This window comes from Lissotriton helveticus, chromosome 6 (assembly GCF_964261635.1).
Source record: "Lissotriton helveticus chromosome 6, aLisHel1.1, whole genome shotgun sequence".
Taxonomy (NCBI): Eukaryota; Metazoa; Chordata; class Amphibia; order Caudata; family Salamandridae; genus Lissotriton; species Lissotriton helveticus.
Window position 1 is genome coordinate 853,215,103 of NC_136067.1, and position 22,429 is coordinate 853,237,531.

General features: G+C 45.1%; 1 protein-coding gene across 2 annotated transcripts in view; it reads right to left on the reverse strand.

Annotated features, from left to right (window-relative positions):
• Positions 1–22,429, reverse strand: part of TBC1D32 (TBC1 domain family member 32) — a 940,667-nt gene that overhangs the window by 643,916 nt on the left and 274,322 nt on the right. For both annotated transcript variants that reach the window (XM_078648467.1, XM_078648468.1), the window contains one exon: positions 18,756–18,893. In XM_078648467.1, coding sequence (XP_078504593.1) covers positions 18,756–18,893 — 138 coding nt within the window. The remainder of the gene's footprint in view (positions 1–18,755; positions 18,894–22,429) is intronic.

Sequence of the window (22,429 nt, forward strand, 5' to 3'; positions counted from 1 at the left end):
CGCTGAGTACGTGCACCGCCATGGAGGCGCCAGTGATAGAACATTGTTGCAACTGAAGCATCCGTGCCTGAGGCTTGCACGTGCGGTTGCCGATGTGTGCCCGTGACGGTCCCTGCACATGCAGCCAATGGGAAGAGGGACGCTGGCCGCGTATGGCCTTTGGGAAGTAGCGGAAGTTGAGCACCGCCATGGCGGCGCCAATTATGTTATCTTGTCAGACGCTGCACCGTGATGTGTTGTGTGCAGTTGCGTCATGAGGGATGTGAGCGTGATAGGGAAAGGTTATATGTCATACAATGTGGCATGTGTGTCCATGCAATGCCCATCGGTCGGCACACAATGGGCAACAGATGTGCATTTGTACGTGTTGATGTCGGGTGTGACCCTACAGACGTTCTTACATCTTCACAACTACACAGTACATCACGGCTGTGTGGCCAAATTATGCATCTGTTGTCTGTGTCTTGTTCTGGCGAGGTGACTACAGTGGTGGTGGTACACATGCATTCCGTGTATGTGTTTTGTACGTTGTGTCACCATGCATGTAATTACCGTATGTACATCATTATTGGTGTTGGCATTTGTGCTTGATGACATGGCGTGTGTATAATTATCGTTTGTGTGCATGCAGTTGCATGTGTGTCTGATGTGGCTACTAAACATTAGGGTGAAGACTGAAGTATTGTCAGTAAGGTTCACATGTGATGGAGTTGTACACGTATGCGTCGTTTGTAAGTTGACCTAAGTTACATCTCTCTCCCACACAGGAGGGCTACAAATGTGCATCGGCCATACACTGTGCTGGAGGATATGGTTGACGAGGAGGTGATTCGGAAATTCCGGCTGGATCGACGTCGGTTGCTGGAGCTTGTGGCTCAATTGTCTCCTCATCTGCAGCCACGTAGGACGTATCCTGGGTCGATTACACCCACTGCAAAGGTCATGGCGGTACTACATTTCTTTGCTACTGGCACATTTCAGTACACAGTTGGACATGCCGGGGGGATGTCACAGGCCATGTTCAGCACGGTTCTTCGGGATGTCTTAACAGCTATGATGCTGTACAAGAATGACTACATACATTTCCCACGGCCGGAAGAGTTGCCAGCTGTCAAAGCTGATTTCTATGCACTGGGCCACATACCTCACGTTGTGGGCTCAATTGATGGCACACACATCGCAATCATTCCACCACGGGCACGGGAACAAGTGTTCAGGAATCGCAAACACTTCCATTCGCTGAACGTGCAGGTGGTGTGCCTGGCAAACAACATCATCTCACATGTGTGTGCAAGATTTCCTGGATCTGCACATGACGCCCACATCATGCGGAGCAGCAGTGTCCCACGACTCATGGCTAATCTGCGACCCGGTCAAGCGTGGCTTGTTGGTGAGTGTGCAGTGGGGACTCTTGTGATCTCTGTGTTGCATGGGGTACCCACCATATCTTGTTGTGATGTTTGTCTCTGTCATCCCCCTACATAGGCGACTCGGCTTACCCAAACCGGCCCTGGCTCCTCAGTCCCCTACGTAATCCGAGAACAGCGGGTGAAATGCGGTACAATGATGCACATGGAAGGACACGGAGAGTCATCGAACGTACCTTTGGACTGCTAAAGTCTCGGTTTCGGTGCCTCGATAAGACCGGAGGGGCCCTGCCTTACTCACCAGGAAAAGTATGCAGGATCGTGATTGCCTGCTGCATGCTCCACAACCTGGCAGTACGCAATCACATTGAACTGCTGTTGGACCCTGAAGACGAAGGAGTTCCTCGGCCTCCCATCCCACCCATGTCGACTGATGAGGATAGTGGTGAGGAGGAAGGTGTGGACCAGAGGCGCCAGCTCATAGATCGCTACTTCCCTTGAATGTGAGTAACTACCTCTAGTGGCGGTTGACAATGCCTCATGTATGTTTGCTGGTGTTGTGTGGATGTGGGGTTAATCACCTGGGTGTTCTTGTTTGTGATGGTTGCTTATGTGTGTCTTCATTTCTTTGGACATACAAGTCTCCATGATGTGTGTGCTCTCATCCCATGCTTTTGTGATGGTTGTCGTTTGTGTAATGTTGCTGTGCATTGTGTTGTGATGTGTGTGAATCTGTTTCCTGACGTGTGTTTGCTGTCTCTGATTTTCTCTAGGTCACTCCCGCAGCGCCATGATCATGTACGACTATCATCCCTGAACCTGTTTACGTCTGTTTCTGAAGGCAATCATGTGAATAAACATGGAGGCAAAACATCATTGTGTGAGTAAGTGCTATTTATTTACAGGTTGTGCTTCTGTGCTGGTGAATATTTACAAGTAAGTGGGGTGGAGGGAGTTGAAGTTGAAGGTAATGGCAGATGAAATGTCCGTGCTGACACCACATTGGGGGGTGTCAGGGTAGTCCAGCAGACCAGTGGGAATGATTGTCTGTGGGACAGGATACTTAGCTGGGTGAATGTCTGGCACAGGCAGTGACATTGTCATGGTCGTCCCCTCTTGGAGCGTGTGGATGGCGCTTCAACACTGCTCTCAGCCACTTCCTGCCTCGGCCGGCCCCTCCGTCTCTGAGGTGGAACAGAGTCAGCTGGGAGGGCAGGTTGTTGATGGGCCACATCCGTCGCCAGGGGCACAGGTGGTGGTGGCGGCGGTGGAGGCGGAGGTGACGGTGGCGGGGGAGGCGGAGGTGGCGGTGGAGGCGGAGGTGACGGTGGCGCTACGACACTTGGTGGAGGGGGGGGGTTGTTCCGGCCAACCCATTCCCTCCACATCGTTGCCTGCTGGCCCATGATCTGCAACATCTGGCCAAGGATGCCACAGATTTCGCGCTGGATGTTGGTGTTGTCCACTGAGTCCTGGTGTGCACGATCAGCGTTTGCCTGGGACCGGTCGTATGACGCCTGGCACCTGGCAAGGGCTTGTAGGGACTGTGCCACTGGCTGGGGTAGCTGTCCTTCCTCTGCACGGCGGTGTGTGGCTCGCCTGATAGGCTGATGTCCCGTTGCCTGTGTTTGTGGCCCACTCACCCTGCTTGTGTGTGAGGCCGATGGACCAGCGTTGTGCGCTGGGTTATGCTGGGTGGCACCGGCAGGAGTCGTGGTGCTGGTGGTGCTGGTGGTGCTGGTGGTACTGGTGGTACTGGTGGTGGTGGGGACTGTGCAGATCACAGAGACAGGTGTCGCTGGAGTCACACTTGCGACGTTGGTCGGTCCCGGGAGTCCCTGTGAGCCAGATGGCCCTGGCTGCGTGCTTGGTCCCGCTCCATCCTCCGCACCGGAGCTGCCTGTGTCCTCGTCACCAGAGAGTCCTGTACGCGTGGGAGGCGAGGCTGGCGGCCGGGTACTGGTTTCCCCAGTCAGTTGACGATCACCTGAGGGACAAGATAGAGCTGGTCAGTGATGTGGACATTACATGGTTATGTAGATTTTTAGACATTTCTGTTTCCTGTCGCACACACCCCACCCTCCACCTCCACCACCACCACCACCACCACCACCACCCTCCCCGTGAACATGGGGGCCTGTTGGGAGTTGTAGTTTGGGCCTCTCACACACCCCACCCTCCACCACCACCACCACCACCACCCTCCCCGTGAGCATGGGGGCCTGTTGGGAGTTGTAGTTTGGGCCTCTCACACACCCCACCCTCCACCACCACCACCCTCCCCGTGAACATGGGGGCCTGTTAGGAGTTGTAGTTTGGGTCTCTCACACACCCCACCCTCCACCACCACCACCCTCCCCGTGAACATGGGGGCCTGTTGGGAGTTGTAGTTTGGGCCACTCACACACTCCACCCTCCACCACCACCACCACCACCACCCTCACCGTGAACATGGGGGCCTGTTGGGAGTTGTAGTTTGGGCCTCTCAAACACCCCACCCTCCACCACCACCACCACCACCACCCTCCCCGTGAACATGAGGGCCTGTTGGGAGTTGTAGTTTAGGCCTCTCACACACCCCACCCTCCACCACCACCACCACCACCACCACCCTCCCCGTGAACATGGGGGCCTGTTGGGAGTTGTAGTTTGGGCCTCTCACACACCCCACCCTCCACCACCACCACCCTCCCCGTGAACATGGGGGCCTGTTGGGAGTTGTAGTTTGGGCCTCTCACACACACCACCCTCCACCACCACCACCACCCTCCCCGTGAACATGGGGGCCTGTTGGGAGTTGTAGTTTGGGCCTCTCACACACCCCACCCTCCACCACCACCACCACCACCACCACCCTCCCCGTGAACATGGGGGCCTGTTGGGAGTTGTAGTTTGGGCCTCTCACACACCCCACCCTCCACCACCACCACCCTCCCCGTGAACATGGGGGCCTGTTGGGAGTTGTAGTTTGGGCCTCTCACACACCCCACCCTCCACCACCACCACCACCACCACCCTCCCCGTGAACATGGGGGACTGTTGGGAGTTGTAGTTTGGGCCTCTCACACACCCCACCCTCCACCACCACCACCCTCCCCGTGAACATGGGGGCCTGTTGGGAGTTGTAGTTTGGGTCTCTCACACACCCCACCCTCCACCACCACCACCCTCCCCGTGAACATGGGGGCCTGTTGGGAGTTGTAGTTTGGGCCTCTCACACACCCCACCCTCCACCACCACCACCACCACCACCCTCCCCGTGAACATGGGGGCCTGTTGGGAGTTGTAGTTTGGGCCTCTCACACACCCCACCCTCCACCACCACCACCACCACCACCCTCCCCGTGAACATGGGGGCCTGTTGGGAGTTGTAGTTTGGGCCTCTCACACACCCCACCCTCCACCACCACCACCACCACCACCACCCTCCCCGTGAACATGGGGGCCTGTTGGGAGTTGTAGTTTGGGCCTCTCACACACCCCACCCTCCACCACCACCACCACCACCACCACCCTCCCCGTGAACATGGGGGCCTGTTGGGAGTTGTAGTTTGGGCCTCTCACACACCCCACCCTCCACCACCACCACCACCCTCCCCGTGAACATGGGGGCCTGTTGGGAGTTGTAGTTTGGGTCTCTCACACACCCCACCCTCCACCACCACCACCCTCCCCGTGAACATGGGGGCCTGTTGGGAGTTGTAGTTTGGGCCTCTCACACACCCCACCCTCCACCACCACCACCACCACCACCACCCTCCCCGTGAACATGGGGGCCTGTTGGGAGTTGTAGTTTGGGCCTCTCACACACCCCACCCTCCACCACCACCACCACCACCCTCCCCGTGAACATGGGGGCCTGTTGGGAGTTGTAGTTTGGGTCTCTCACACACCCCACCCTCCACCACCACCACCCTCCCCGTGAACATGGGGGCCTGTTGGGAGTTGTAGTTTGGGCCTCTCACACACCCCACCCTCCACCACCACCACCCTCACCGTGAACATGGGGGCCTGTTGGGAGCCATGTACATGTTTGTGAGTTGGTGTTCAACGTGCATGGGTTGGGGCGTAGGAGATGTTTCTTCTCAGTTGTGTGAGCCTGACCATGTCGTGCTGATCGTGGTGCTTGGTTTGTACTCACCAGTCTCTTCTCCTTCGTCAAGTCCGTCTAGGCTCTCTGGGTGTAGTATCACCAGCACCTTCTCCTCCCAATCAGTGTAGGGTATGGGCTCCGGGGGTGTGCCACCGCCAGTATGATTGGCTCTGGCAAAGTTTTTAGCTCGGATACCCTTGACCCTGGTCTTCAGGTCATGCCACCGCCTCTGAATGTAATGCTTCGTCCTCGGCACAGTCCCCGAGGCATTCACCCGAGTGACGATCCTGTCCCACATGTGGTTCTTTTGCGCCACGGACGTCTGCTGGACTTGGGCCCCGAAGATGTGGGGCTCAACACGGAGTATTTCATCTACCATTACCCTCAACTCTGTCTCCGTGAATTTGGTTTTTTTTTTGGGTGCCATGGTGTGTGGTGCTCAGTGTGTGAGTTGAGTGAGTTGGGGGGTGCAGGTGTGTGGTGTGTGATGTGTAGGATTTGTGTGGTGGGTGTTTGTGTGGTGGGTGTGGTAGGGTGGTGGTTGTGTGTCTTCTATGTGAGTTTGCAGTATCTCGATTTTGGCCTCTTGCTAGCAGCAATGCTGTGATGCAAAGGATTGTGGTAGCGTGTGGGTGTCATTTTATAGTCGTGTCTCAATGGTTGTTGGCAGTCAGGTGGTAGGTGGGCGTGTTGACTAGTGTGCATTATTGGATAATTGGGACGTGTCATGGCGGCTTGTGCTTGATGTTGGGGGGGGGGGGGGCGTTGACAATGTTCGTATGTTTGCTTTGGACTAGCGGTAGCCTTCCTGACATTTGTTTGCCGCTAGGGATGTTGTGCGTGTTGGCCTTCCGCAGTGATGCTGTGGTTATCGTAGCATTCTTTCCGCCGCGGACGTGGATGGCTGTGAGTTCCGTGGTCCGGGTGGATTTATCCTAATTGCGGCCACGGAGTATTCACAGGTATGGCGGTACATGTGTTATTTTCCGCGGTCATTTCCGTCCGCGGCAGTGGTTGTTCATTGGACTCCGTCCGTGTGTTCCGTCCACCGCGGACGGTGTTGGTTATGATCCGTCCGCCGCGGTCGGAGTTTCGTGACATGATTATCCTAATCCCAACCGCGGAATTTCCGCGGCGCGGCCGGGAGTAAAATTTCCCCCACCATGGCGGACAGTAGCCATTTCCGTCCGCCATCCTAATCGACCCCTTTGTGTTGAAACGCGTTGAAGAAAACGTCACTACTTCAACTTCACCATCTTTTTAAATTGTATTTTATGTATTGTGATTATAATGTAATTTGTTATCAAAATATACATATGTTTTTTATATATTTTTTATCAATATGCATTTGAAAATTATTTAAAAATCTTGATTGCTTTTACACAAAAATTCCTTTTAGTTTAGTGTTACTTTTTGTTCGCTGGTCTTCATTGTATTGTTGAACTTTGGTTTTGCCTGGGTTTGTTATTTGTCATTATACTTTTTGCCCTGGCCCAGGAAATTGATCCATCTTTCAGGGGGTCCTTGTTGTTTACAATTGTTTTACCCACGGTTGATTTGTGCAGGACTGTCCATATTCACTTCAGCCGTCATAAACATCTGTTTATGTGTATTGTGTATTTTTACATATTCTTTAGGATTTTGTTACCTTATTACTCTTACCACCCTTTGTGATTTTTTTCATTTTACTTTCTTACATTTAGGGTTCTCCTTTACATATTAGTTTTTCGCATTTGAAGCAATATCTGGCAGTTTCATCTCTAACATGGCCCAATTGCAAACCTTCGGGTTTTCAGATGAAGATTTCGCGATTCTGGTAGGAACTAGCAGTTCCTTTGGGAACAGCTCTAAATCACTCAGAGTAACGATGATATACATAAACTTCTCAACCTACATAAGAAACTAGCTAGAGTAGAAGCTCATGGTGAGTTCATGCTAAGTTACCTTAAAGCTGGAGTTATTCCTCAAGGTCTCCGGGTTCGCAATATACCTGGTATGTTCGTTGATCAGAAAACATTTTTAACAAAATGGAGTATGATCGCGAGCAGATGCTCTCGGGACCTAATGATTTTAATAACAAACTTCCAAAGATCTTGCCTCTACTACGAAAAAAGAAATAGAAGACTTAGAAGAAAAAAATAAAAAAAATCCACCAGCGTAGAAGAGGCCAATAAACAACTTGAAGAAGTCAAAAAATATATAACCTCCTCTACAGAATACCTAGCCAAAAGAAAATCTGATAAACTAGCAAAAGACAAAAGATTTCATACTCTTGAAAGAACTTACCCTTACAATTCGAAATTCCAAAAAATAAATACTTTTTCAGATACATCTGAATCAGATGGAGAAAACAGCTCCAATTATCATGAACAGGAAGGCCCCTACAACCCACCCAATAATCATAGGAATACCCGCCAGCCTTTTTTAGGACAGCGCGGTAAGAAACGGGGTCGCCAACGGGTGAGATTCCAACCTCAGCCCAGAGGCAACTATCAGAATCATCAGTACACGCTGGACCCTCACCAGTATCTGGAGACACGAAGCAAACAGTACTGGAAACAAGGAATGTAATTCCTATATTCAATTTACCTTCCCACAATTTAGACAATGCAGGTATGTCTTTATTGTCAAAAGGACTATCTTTTGTGCCACATACCAACGCAAACATCTTTGAATTACACCAAGATATCCACTCTTTCTTTAGAAAAATTAGGTTAAAAACGTTTTTTTCCAATGAGGCCACTGTAGACTCCGATAATAGAATTGAAAACATAGAATTGAAAACATAGTCTCCCTACCATCTACTTTTACACCTACCCTCGAACAAGTAGGCCCTGAGGTTGCCGTTTTCAAAAAAGTGGTCCTTAAACGTTTAGAACAGACTTTGAAATGTATCCCTAAACCCCGTTACAATATCACCTAAGAAGAATTCACCTCCTTACAAACATTTAAAAATGATAATACCCTCGTCATAAAAAGTTGTGACAAGGGCGGTGGTATTCTTTTGATAGATTCCAAAGATTATGAAATAAACATGCGAAAAATGCTAAATGACCACACCTTTTATAGGAAAATTCAGAGCAATCCCATTGAAAGAATTACCAAGTCAATACAAAAAATGACCACCACAGCTTTAGATCTAGGGATTCTCACTATTAAAGAATATGACTACCTTAACCATTCAGATAAAAAAACTGCCTGTATATATGGGATTCCAAAGATCGATAAAAATCAACAAGATCCCCCCTATCGTCCAATAGTTTCTACTATAGGCACACCCACTGAAGTCATATCAAAATACATAGATAACATTCTCTTCGACCCTTCATTCCTCTTACTACTTCATACATCAGAGATACAGGAGGCATTATCTCAAAAATCGAAAATCTGCCATTTGAGCCGGTAAGGCATATTTTAGTAACATTGGACATCGAGTCATTATATAGTAATGTACCACAACTAGAAGCATTAGATGCAGTTATGTGGTTTATAGAAACCTATAAAATACCATGCTCTAAACCGTTTGTCCATGAATGCCTGAACTTAGTTTTAAAAGAGAATGTCTTTGAGTTTGGTGATTGCCTGTACCTCCAAACTAAAGGAGTAAGCATGGGGGCTTCGGTAGCTCCGTCGGTTGCCAACATCTACATGTCCCAGTTAGAAGCTAAATTTATTTACAATGAAGTGGCCCCCTTTTACGAGTCTGTTTCCCATTGGTACCGTTTTATTTAGATGATATTTTTTTCATCTGGACTGATGGGGAACAGACTCTAAAAGAATTTCTTTTATGGCTTAATTTGACAGATATTAATTTAAAATTTTCAGCACATACAAACACCAACCAAGTTGAATTTTTAGACATTCTCATCAAACATAACCACGGCAGCCTGGAAGTGGATTTGTACATCGAGCCCACAGCCAGAAATACGCTTCTCCACTTCCACAGTTACCATCCCAGATGCCAAAAAAACTGTAATCCCTTCTCTCAATTTCTCAGAGTCAGAAGGAATTGTACCAATCTCAAATATTTTGATGGCCAAGCCATTGAAATGAAGAAGAAGTTCTTGGATAGAGGCTACCCTCACCGGCTGGTGAGGGAGTCCTATAAAAGGGCACGCTACTTCGATAGGGACCATCTTCTGAATAACATCAAAAATAATAAAGAATCCAAATTAGTATGTATTACAAAACATTCTACCCTTGACTCCAAAATTCAACAAATTGTCAATTCCAACTGGCATCTTCTTAACATCGTCCCAAATCAGGAACATATTGCTAAACCCCTCTTTGCCCACCGCCGCAATAAAAATATTAAAGATTTATTTGTCCATTCTAGACATACTACTATCAATACCAACCATCCGTTTATCCAGAAGTCAATTGACGGCAATAACCCAATCAAAGTCACAGTTAGGTACTCTTCCTGTCAGTCATGTACCATCATTTTGACAGGAGAAGAAATTATATTTAACAACTTTAAAATTCAGGCCAAGGAACTATGGAATTGCAATACCAGGAACGTTATTTATCTGATCCTATGCCCTTGTAACCTGGGTTACGTTGGGGAAACTTCCAGAGCCATTAAAATTCGCTTTACAGAGCACAGGTCGGCAATAAACACATCCAAAATGACAGCGCCATTGGTAAGGCATTTTATTGATTTTCAACACTCCCCAATGGATATCAGATGGCGAGGGTTGGAGAAAATAACCATTCCCAATGATAGAGGCGGAGAAGAAAAAATCCATAAAAAGAGAGCAGTGTTTTGGATCTTTTCTCAGGACACTTTACATCATGGATTAAATAACGACCTTCCATGGGAAAATGATATCATTTAGATGGTTGGAGCACAGTTTAGCATTTGTCTGCCCCAGTAGGAATTGAACTTAAGTCCTTGTGGTATTGAACTGCTTTGTCAGTTGCTTTACCCCTTGCACATTACCTGATCATTGGACTGGAGATCTTACACAGCCCCTCACGTCTAAGTTTGACAAGATTGCGCTAACTTCTTATTGCGCGAACTCCCAAGCTCAGTTTTGTTAAAAATACATATATTTATTTCTTCCTTTATTTATGAGTTAATATAAAAATCTTAAACGCAACCTAGTATAATATTGGTCTGCCCCTGTGAGGAATCGAGCGGGAGTCTCCCGGTGCAGAACCGCATTGCCGGTTGTCTTATTGTCTACGCCACTAACCTGATTATCATATTGTTGATTCTGTACAGCCCCTTGTTCTAATAACAGCCGGGATTTCGTCATCTCTTTAGTAATTTAAACCTGTTTGCTGCGCACATTTTTGTGCCTGGTGTCCTTAAATATGGGCGTGTACTATTAGCTTTACCAATCATGAGCGGGCTTATAAATACCTAGTAGAAACTTTGTAACAAATTGTTACAGACCGGCAACCACCCAAAATTGGAAGTCGTAAAGAGGTCATTGCTGCCCCTTCTAGGTATGTCAGCGCTACATTCTTAAAAGCTTAATTAGCAGTTAGCCTCCCTACTGGGAAGATTTTGATCATTTATATGCCTTGCGCTTTCATTTTTAGATCTGTGCTGAACCTGCCATATCCATGGCTTGACGCAATCTACTTACCAACAGTGGTTGATCACTGTGATAATACATTCCAGAGCTTAAAATCCATCCAGCTCTTTTTAGGTATGTTCCACACCTGTGAAGGCGCCTTTGTATTTACATTATATGCTCTTGAAGCCTAAGTAATTGACATGTTGGTTTTTGCATTTCTCCTGCAGAACCGCGCCCTTTTAAATAACAGCTTGTGTGCTACGTAATTGAAGGTTTGATCTGCATCATTAATAACAGATACCTCAATACGTTTATTTAGGTATGTGCAAATGTATTACCCGTCACTTTAGACCAGTGTGCCATTTCATAATGTCTTCACGCTAACAATACAGTTATTTTTCCTTTATGCTCCACATTAATAGATAACACGCTAAGAGTTGGAGCACAATCTGGAAACGGTTGAGACCTGATTTTAATACGAAACATCTAGTTAGCGTGTCAGCCATTTCCCCTGACAAGAGGCGCTTTATCGGGCTAGCGCTCATGTCACATACGCCGAGTTAGGTAAACGATTTTACCATTTAAACTCTATGCATCCTTCCCTTCAGTCGGGCACACACGTTTTTTGTCTCTATGAATATAAACATACCATCTGTATTTCTTATTTTTTATCTGCTTCCACCTTAGCGTTCTTGCTGTGATTCACACGCTCGTCCATATAAAGATATTCAAGACATTTCAAAACCTGATTGTTGCTGTGCTGTATTCCTATTTAGTCCAGGTGAGAGTTCACAAAAACTTAAATAGGTGCAGAAAGTGTCTCTTTTATCTTAGACCGTGTTCTGCCCACAAATTATAGGCATTGGCAATTCAGCGCATTATAAAGAATCTGCACGATCACTATAAATCATGAGAGTGCTCCATGGCTACCTTTATTTATTTATCTAGGAAAACATTTGTGCTTCCGGCTATCAGATGATAAAGAGCTGTAATTTATGCTTGACGTATCTGTCCTCCATAGATCATCTGGTCACCTGATGTTAGTTTATTTCTTAAACACAAGCAAGACACTGCCATGTTCAATCAGGCTCCATTTATTCATTGATTTGTTGGTTTCCCTACCTGGTGTTTTTCATTTATTGCTTCCATCTCTTGCTTTCAGGCCCACTAGAGGGTCCTCCCTTATGTAAATACAAAAACGGCTATGTTATATGAATTAGAACATTGACAATGTTTGTACCAGCGATTAATAATGTATGAATGTTTTAAAGTTTGGATTTTTTTTTTTTTAAAGATTGTTTATTTTATTGTAGATTAAAAATAGGATGGTACTTTCCTGACGAAGACACTTTGTGTCGAAACGCGTTGAAGAAACCGTCACTACTTCAACTTCATCTTTTTAAATTGTATTTTATGTATTGTGATTATAATGTAATTTGTTATCAAAATATACATGTTGTGCTATATTTTTAACTGAGACGTGGCTTCATAATGGATCGGGCCCTGATGTTGCATCCGCCCTCCCCCCGAACTATGCTATTGCTAGGAGAGATCGGGTAGGCCAAACAGGAGGGGGTATTGCTATTATTTACAGCAGAGACTATGTGTGCAACTTTGAACCTGCACTTATCCCGAACTGCGAAGCAGCATCTTTTAAAATTACCCTCAATCCCAATTTTACCTTTTCCGGCTTACTGTTATATCGACCGCCAGGAAATGATCCTTCGTGGTCACAAAATTTGGCTGATTATATCTTACCTCTTCAGCTGAAAGCTCAAAATTTCACTCTACTAGGAGATTTGAATCTTCATTTAGAGGATGATAATAATAAGACCTGCAAAAACCTATTAGATGATCTTACGGTGTTAGATATGACGCTACGAAATAGTGGTCCAACTCATAAAGCTGGACACTTGTTAGATCCCATAATATCAAATCTAAAAGAACTTTCATGGCTTAACACCACGCCTGTTCTATGGTCAGATCATTTTCTACAAAGCTTTGCTATCTCACTTAAGCCCAAAAAAGGTCCAATTATGACACCTTCAGAATCTCTTAGAAGAAACTGGAAATCCCTTAATTTGGAGGACCTTAACAATGCTTTGAAGGAGGGTCACCCTTGTTTAGAGGGAGATATGGATAACATCGCAGAATCAACACAAGTATGGCTAACTGGCGCTGTTGACACTTGCCTGCCTTTAGCCCGTTGCAAAGGGAAAGTACACCGCCCTCCCGCCCCCTGGTTCACAGAAGCCCTGAAGAAAGAAAAATCTACCTGTAAGTCTCTAGAGAGGCAGTGGCGAAAAAATTACGATCTCTACCAAAAAGAAGTCTACCGGAAAGCCAGAAATTGTTACCATTCAGCATGCATGAAAGCCAAAGCATGCTATGTTACCAACACCATTAACATGGCCGAAAATAAATCTCAGACTCTCTTTAACATGGTAAAAGAATTAGCTGGCGAAAACTCTAGAGCAGAACCTACCCCCCTTAACACCCAGAAATGCCAGGACCTGGCGTCCTTCTTCACGAACAAGATTGAGAACATTGTCTCTAGTGTGAAAAATGACAGCAGGGCCACAGACAAGGAAGATAACACTGCCCTAGTCCCTAGAGGAAAATGTCATCTCGAAGCCTGGCCTCCCATTAAATTGGACACACTGAAGGAACTACTAAAATCGATTAAATCGGGTTCCCCACGTGACCCTATTCCTATCGGCATTATAAAAAATTTAGAGGACTCCGCTCTGAATCCCATAGCAGAGATACTGAATGCTTCCATGGAGCGAGCTACAGTTCCTGCTCTATGGAAACATGCCATGGTCAGCCCTCTACTTAAAAAACCAGGTGCAGACCCGATGATATTGGCCAATTATCCGCCAATCTCATTATTGCCTGCTTTTTCAAAAATTTTAGAGAGGCACATACACAAGGCACTCTCAACCTATGTGGAAAGCAATGAGCTCCTGCATTTGTCCCAATCCGGGTTCAGGAGTGGATTTTCTACTGAAACTGCGCTACTCGGGGTCACAGAAAAGATCAGGGAGCTTATGGATGACGGCCAAACAGTAGCACTGGTCTTGTTAGACCTTAGTGCGGCTTTCGACACCATTTCTCACTCCATACTGATTGACAGGCTGGAGGAGAATGGTGTCGAGGGCAAAGCTCTGAAATGGATCAGATCTTACTTATCCCTTCTCACTTTCCAGATTTCCTCTTCGGAGGCATGTTCTGAGGTATTCCACTCCCCTCATGGAGTGCCGCAGGGATCCATCTTGAGCCCTCTGTTTTTTAATTTGTACCTACGACCACTAGCCAATCTTGTAGAAAACCTTGGTCTAAGTTTAATGACTTATGCAGACGACTCGCAAGTCCTGTTTTCACTCTCCAAATCCGACTTGTCTGTCCCTTCTGCATTAAAAGTAGGCCTCCAAAAAATATTTAGTTGGATGTCAGCCAAACAACTCAAATTAAATGGAGATAAAACAGAGGTCCTATTGTTGGGAAATAGTAAAGACCTCTGGAACGACTCCCACTGGCCATCATCATTAGGCAAACTTCCGCCTTTAGCCTCTCAGGTTAGAAACCTTGGGGTCACTATAGACGACAGTCTTTCCATGACTCAACAAGTAAATAAAGTGGCAGGTATTTGCTTTACCATTCTTAAATGGTTACGCAAAATAGTCTGGATGTTGCCACCCACTACCCAGAAGACCGTGGTCAATGCCTTAGTGACATCTCGACTCGACTACGGTAACATCTTATACCTGGGTTCAAACAAGGCAGTGATAAAGCGTCTTCAATTAGTGCAGAACGCTGCAGCCAGACTGCTCTGCAAAATCCCTAAATCCGCCAGGATTACCAAACACCTGAGGGAGTTGCACTGGCTTAAGGTTGAAAACCGTATTCGTTTCAAGGCCCTGAGTTATTTATTTAAAATCAAAGCCGGCACTGCCCCCAAATATTTACAGGCGCTTGCTAAACCTTACCTCCCAAACCGCAGTCTTTGTTCAGGCACAGCTGCAAATTTTGCAGTTCCAAGGTTTAAACGGGCCAGAATAGGAGGGAGATCCTTTTCCTACCTGGGCCCAACGTTGTGGAATTCACTGCCTATTCACATACGCAAGGAGGAAAGCTACATGAAGTTCAGAAAAAGTGTTAAAACATGGTTATTTAACAAATAAATGCTTTGACTATTCTCTCTCCAGTGGTATTGTGTTCATGCTGGTCCGGCGCCGGGAAACCCTTTGTGGGTAGCTGCGCGCCTTACAAGTGCTATAAAATAAATAAATAAATAAATAAATTTTATATATTTTTTATCAATATGCATTTGAAAATTATTAAAAAATCTTGATTGCTTTTACACAAAAATTCCTTTTAGTTTAGTGTTACTTTTTGTTCGCTGGTCTTCATTGTATTGTTGAACTTTTACCTGGGTTTGTTATTTGTCATTATGCCCCAGGGCTCATCCCTCAGCCCCATGCTCTTTAATGCATATATCTCCCTGCTGGTCTACATCATCAGATCTCACCGCCTCAACATAATTTCCTAAGCAGATGACACCCAACTCATTCTCTCACTCACAGACGAACCCACCACCATCAGAACAACAGCGGTATGACAAGCATCGCCAACTGAATGAAGAACAGCGGCCTACAGCTGAACACAGACAAAACAGAAGTACAGAACTTCAGCAACAGCAGCAACACATGGAATGACTCCTAGAGGCGATCAGACCTAGAACCCACACCCACTCCCTCCGGCCACGCCAGAAACCTCTGAATTTTCACTGACAACATGCTCAGCCATGAAATCATGGATCAATGTGGTCTCCTCCACCTGCTTCCTCACTCTGCGCATGCTACGCAAGAACCCCATCTCATGTGATACACCATGACACAAACATTCATACCTAGCCTACTGGACTACGGCAATGTCCTCTGTGTAGGGATCGCCACACAACCCCTACAGAGACTTCAGACCATACAGAACGCCACAGGCAGACTCACCCTCGGCCTTCCCCAACAAATCCACATCACACCCCTCCTCAGGCAACTCCACTAGCTCCCTGTACAGAAAAGATGCCAATTGAAGCTGCTGACCCACGCACACAAGGCTCTACACAAACAATTTCCCGCCTACATTAACCAACGCCTGAACTTCCACCAATCGCTGAGAAAACTACACTCTGCCTCCCTCTCACTTGCCCATACATCTGCATCTTTAGATGTATTAGTGAAGGATGCTCCTTCTCTCACAACCTAGCAAAGACCTGGAATAGCCTTCCCAAGCAACTCTGGACCATCACCTCACTTCTAAAATTCCGAATGACCCTCAAGACCTAGCTGTTTGAATCAGCTCTCGGGACCTGCAAGTGCCTGGATACCCTTTTGGGTTATTAGCAGCGCTTTATAAATCCTGACTGATTGATCGAGAAACAAACATCCAAAATGGTATAAATGAAATAAGACTCTGTAAAACAAAGACTGAAAAAAGTTCAGTATCTGCAAAACACGAAAAATAAATCAGTTCATCTAGCTTACAGAAACATGCGGGTAAGACATTCCCACGACCCAGTTTGAACAGACTGTGGGTTACTTTTGGGCCAACAACTGTGCCAAAGCCCCTTGATATACAGCTTCTCCTTTAAAGCACAGCATAGCCATTGTGGCGGGAGAGTTCAGAGTACAGGAGTATATACAGGTGATTTAAATGCTTTGTTGCCCAGTAAACTAATTTTATAATCCATACCCACCTTTCAAATTTTATTAATTAGAAGGAAGGAACACCGTACACCTCTCTAACGCCAAAGATCAACTCAACCAACATTCTACTGAGAAAGAGGCAGATGCACATCCTGTTGCAGGAGCCAAGGGAACAACTGAGGACCATCAGATAAGCTCTAATAATAAAGCAAGTATGGGTCTGGGGGCGAGGTCAAACTCAAATAAGATCGCATGAATCACTCAACGCAATCATTAAGAATATTTAGACAAATGGCAATCCAATATGGAGTAGGCTGTAACTTATCCACAAAATCCCCACAGAAAGGGTCACACGAATATGCATGCAGAAGATGGAAAAACATTAGTAAAGCTAAAGGAAGCCCCATCAATGTTTCTCACAAAAGATTTGAGTTTACATGGAAGATTTCACCACAAGGAATACAAAACTGCGCAGAAATATAGACAAGAGGAAGAAAAGGTGAAGAACATATATAAGGCTGAAAGGACAATTACAAATTGATACGAGAGCTCCTATAGGAGGAGACAGTCTTTTTAGATACTGATTCAAGCTCAAGGGGAATTGGCTACCCTTAAAGAGATGAAGCAGGAAACCAGAATCCAGTTTCAAAAGATGCCACTAGAACATATATATCAAACATTTTACATTGATTTTGTGGCCCCACATAAGATGTATCACACTCGAGATCTCATTCTTTGAAATACATCTTCTTTTTAGCTCTTAGACCAGGCAAGTTGTATTTATACAATCCTTCGTATTTCTATGGTAGTTTGTGTCAGTAATAGAAAAACTAAAATGTAATTATTTAAGAACGGTTATAAAATGAATGCTGTTTTAGATATGAGAACAAAACAGCATTCTATGCATCGTTTGGCAGTATAGATAATGGAGATGATGGATTATCGTTCTACAGTAAACTGTTTCCTTTAAACTTCTCATTCATGGTTTTTCCTTTACATGACAAAATCAATATCTAATCACAAATATATACCAGTTCTCAAAAGTGTAATAGCCAAGAAATAAATCATAAATAAAGCATGTTCCTGCCCCATTTATTGTTTCTCAACAGAGGAGGAACAAGTAGCAAGCACGGAGATTGAAAAATGCAACTAATGATGTCCGGTGAAATGAAAAGTACAAACAAAACACGTCACCTACCCAAATAGTGTTTTAAAAAGTGACAGATGTGTAAAACTCTGATGCTCCTTAACACTATAAGCTCTGAGAAATTAATATGAAGAAAGGGCAAAGTTTAGTGTTCACGGATCCCTGCTTTATAAAGCAGAACATTTAAATGAAGGCTTACTATTAGTGTATTAATGGTACTCTGGCACAAGATTACAACTTTCTCTTCACTGATGTCTATTATCTACATATTCTTATTTCTGCCTTTTATAATTGCTTATCTTAATCCAGCACAATTTCATTTCAAATAAGACAAAAAGTATGCCTTTAGATATGCATTGCTTTAAAATGCTTTGGGGGAAAGAGCGGTTTCTTTAAAAGAAGAAATAATGTTTTCTGAGGCAACATACATTTGAGAAAATAGTCTGTTTCAGAATTAAAATGAAAACCTCATGATGGAAAATGTATACTAACTCCACTGCTTGAAGGTCACGTGATATGTGATGCCCATAGTTTAAAAAAGACCCTGAAAGAGCCTTATGTATGCACCACAATTGATGAAATGGGTGAACATTAAGCAGATGCAGACTGCAAGAGACTTTTAGTCGCAAGATGTGAAAAACGCTTCTAGGTCAAAATACCTACCCAAGAGTACTTTAAAAAAAAGAAAGCAGAAGCCCTGACCGGTCAACCGTAGTAAAATAATATCCATGCATATATTTGCAGAATCACAAAATACAACCATAACTATAACCATAAACACATACTACTTAACTATTTACAACTACAAAAAGAATTCCTATTTAAACTTCACTAAGTTTGTTAAGGAAAACATGATTACTGTATTTAATTAAAAAAACGTGTACATGCCAAATTTCCACAAACATCTCACATTACCTTTTTTATTTTTCAGCTTTATGGGGAACAACTTTCTGCCATGGGTATATATCAGCATTCTTCCCAGAAGGCATAGCGAATGTACAAAATAAATGTATTGCAATTCCTTTCCAGAGTAGTGGGTTTTCGGCTTATTGCCTTAAATAAGAAAAAATAAAAACAATGTTGGTTATAATTCAAGCCTTTACAAAATTGTGCTAAATAATAATGATGCGTGATTTTGGGAGGGGGGGGGGTCTTCTTCTAGCACGAATCCAAGTATAAGCAACAATCACATACAGAATGTTATAGGATCTGAGATTACACAGGCATGGCATATCCAACCTAAAAGGCTAAGTAAAAATATGAAATGTTAACCTTACAATTGAGGTAGTCTTCCTTTAGTTGTAATTCTTGGTATTGACAGAGTCCTTGATTGTGAGGGGAGATCGAATATCAAATTAAAGAATCACAAATTTGAAGTGAATGAACCATTCTGCTGCACAGTTACCTCTTGAGTGCTTCCTCCTCCCACTCCTTACATCAGTAGCACTTACAAAGCCAGACACAATTGGCAACAAAACCCTCAAGGCCAGCACAGCTCTAAACATCAGCATTAAAGCAAAACTGTAAGCACTTAAAACCACTTAAGACAATACTAGTGTACCTAGAGAGGAGGCCCACTACTGCGAACTCCCATGAGGCAAAAGAAGAGCTAAGGAAGTCAAAGTCAGCCACCAATCTTGGCTTCTGCCTCTGGATAGGAAGTAGGGGAGAAACGGAAAGGTAATTTTTGGTAGGAGAAAGCATTCTATGCTCCCTCAACAGAAATGAAAACAAGAAATGAGGCTTAACAGCTACTGCAGCCAACACCTCATGCAATTTTTTATGGTGAAATTACCACCTGGAAAATTCGAGGCTGGTATTGCCACACCTGGTAAAACCGGAAGAGGGTATACCGGCCTACTCCGATTAAGGCAAAGCAGGATTCCATTTGGTAATTTCACTCCACTTGACGCATAATTAGGGGCTTAGTAGCACGGAATTGGTGATGCTCTTGGTATTGGATGAGCTCAGGCTAGCAGCTGATAAGAACAAGTCTTTGGTGTTGATTTCATTGGACCTCACAGCCGCGATCGACATGGTGGACAATCAAATGCTGATGGAATGGATTCAGATGCGGGGAATCACAGGCTCTGCTTTTCAGTGGATCTCTTCCTTCCTGAAGGATCGGTCGCAAAAGCTCCAGCTTGACATTTGCCAGACATTGATAATTGTTTTCCAAAACATGGTAATTCCTTTCAGTTTCCCTCATTCAGGAACATTTCCCTGCCACGGATCAACTCCTCTCTGTGTTGTTTTGGACCTCCCGATTGTCGGACACCAGACATATGTAGGCTGTCTGTAGGATGATAAACTGGGTTCAGTGCAACTGGGAAATTGAAAAAGAAACAAAAAGTGAAACCCTGACTTTTGGTCCCCAGTATCACAATCCGGGCTACAAGGAATATCAATGCCAAGGCTTGACCCAGAACGTTATTCCTCTGGGTTGCCCGAGTGTGGCCAGACACATAGGGGTTTTTTATAGGCTCACTGTGAGATCGACATACTAAACATTAGTGAATGTTTGTAAAACAGCATTTGAGCCTCGGATCAGCAAGCAACAAGAAAAGAACTACCACGCCAATATATTTTAAAGATAGAAAACCAGGGAAAGCCAGGGTTTTGCACAGACCTGCAGATATTTGTGGCCAACAAAGGAGCTAAATGGCGTTTGGATTTTTCTTAGGCTAAGAAAATATCCAAACAGTGCCTCGCTCTTTGCAGGGACACAGCTGGATGTGTGTGTCTGTGTATGAGACAGGAGTACCAGACTCTTACTGGAGACACTTATAGGACCAATGGAGCAGAAATAGGACTTGCAGACTGCCACAGGGAGTGTAACCGATGCGGACCTGAGTTTGCAGTGGGTTTAATAAATCTCAACAACTTCACTTTAAGTCAGGAGGCGTGACGGCTTGTGGGAAGACCCATCTGAGTCTTCTGCAGCTACAAGTGATCTGAAGTACCTGCAGTTACCAGAGACAGATACTTGTGACACCTATAACTATAAGCAACCATGACCTAAAACACCAATACATACAAGCGACTGCTCCAGCCTCCACAGAGTGTTAATTACTGGACGTGCTGGTACGCCTCTGACTCTCGGTTGGCTTCCCCCAGGTAGCGGTGATGGCTCTCTGTAACCACAGTGCAAGTACACAAATTAGATAAACATGTGGATGGCTGGTATATGCAAGTGTGTGCCCAAGGTTAGGAGGAAAAAGCCTGACAGCATAAAAAAACCTTTAAGCTGTAGTCTTTATCAGGCAGGATTGAAGATGATTGAAAGTTGTACCAGAAGATCAGGCTAAGGACCAGGTAAGCATTGCACAGCATAGAAAGAATTGGCTGGAAGAGTATCCATAGCATCAGAGCAATGGTAGAGCAAAAATTGAAAAAATAACAAATATATAGACCGATGGGGTCATGAACCTGCCATAAAATGCTATAGCCAGGTTGATGGAACAACTGCTTTTATGGGGAAAAAACAACAGGAACAGGATGTCCATCAATGTCATGTGACAAAGGAGCCTTCTTGGATTTGGAAACAGAAAACAATAACTATGGCACCAGTCATCTTCAAAATTCTAAACACAGATAAATGCTTGGTCTTGATTACAGAAATATGCACACTGAGAAACAAGTCAGGTTCCTTAGTAAGGAACCAAATAGGGCAAATATACATGCTGATAATCTGCTAGAAGATTTAGGAGTCGGAGAATGCAGCCAAGGTGGTCCAGACTCCAGTGCAAGGCTGGAAAGGCATTGAGCGGAAAACTCAGCAACAAATGGAAGCCACACAGAGTGGCATCCGCAGACTGACCAGGAAGACTGCTGAGAACACCACAACAACTGGTAAGTGTCATAGGATGAAAGGTCTTGCGCTGCAAGGACCGCAAGTCTGCACATCCAGTAGGTGGATGGAGCAGCAGCCGCTCATCTGCAAGTATGTCGTTTGCAAGCGGGCACAACACAAAGCACGTCACTGTACTGTCAAGTGACTTGTGCTGACCCTGGCCACAGATAGTGTCTCCACGCAACACTTCTACATGCCAGTAGAGTTCCTAGGCACATTAAGGGCAGCCGAATGAGCAGCTTACCAGCCCACTCATGCACTGAGAGAATCTAAAGTATGGCTGCAATAGGAACTAACTCAAGGACCCCCAGACACGTACTCATCACTTCTGAGCATCAATACCCAGGTAAAGTCAGACAGAGCCATGTTCTCTCTCCCCTCCTCTTCCCTCTCAAATATGATTGCATCAACTGTGCCCAATGTCCTTCCTGCTATCTCAAATACAGATCACAATGGGGCTGATGTGGTTGTTGTTGCTGATTTTCCTTGCAGTAACCCCATTTGCTCCCTTGAGCAACTTACAAGATGAGAGGTAAATGTTAATACTGAAGCCAGTAAAGGTATAAATCATGGACTGCAATCTATCGAATTACTGGTTTCTGTCTGTCCCACTAGTACCAACACTCATACCAAAGAAGTATCTCTTATTTCTCTTGTTCAATCCCTGAGGGATGAGGTGGGCACTCTAAATTAGCTGGTTGCATCACTAACATCGATAATCAATATGTTACTAACA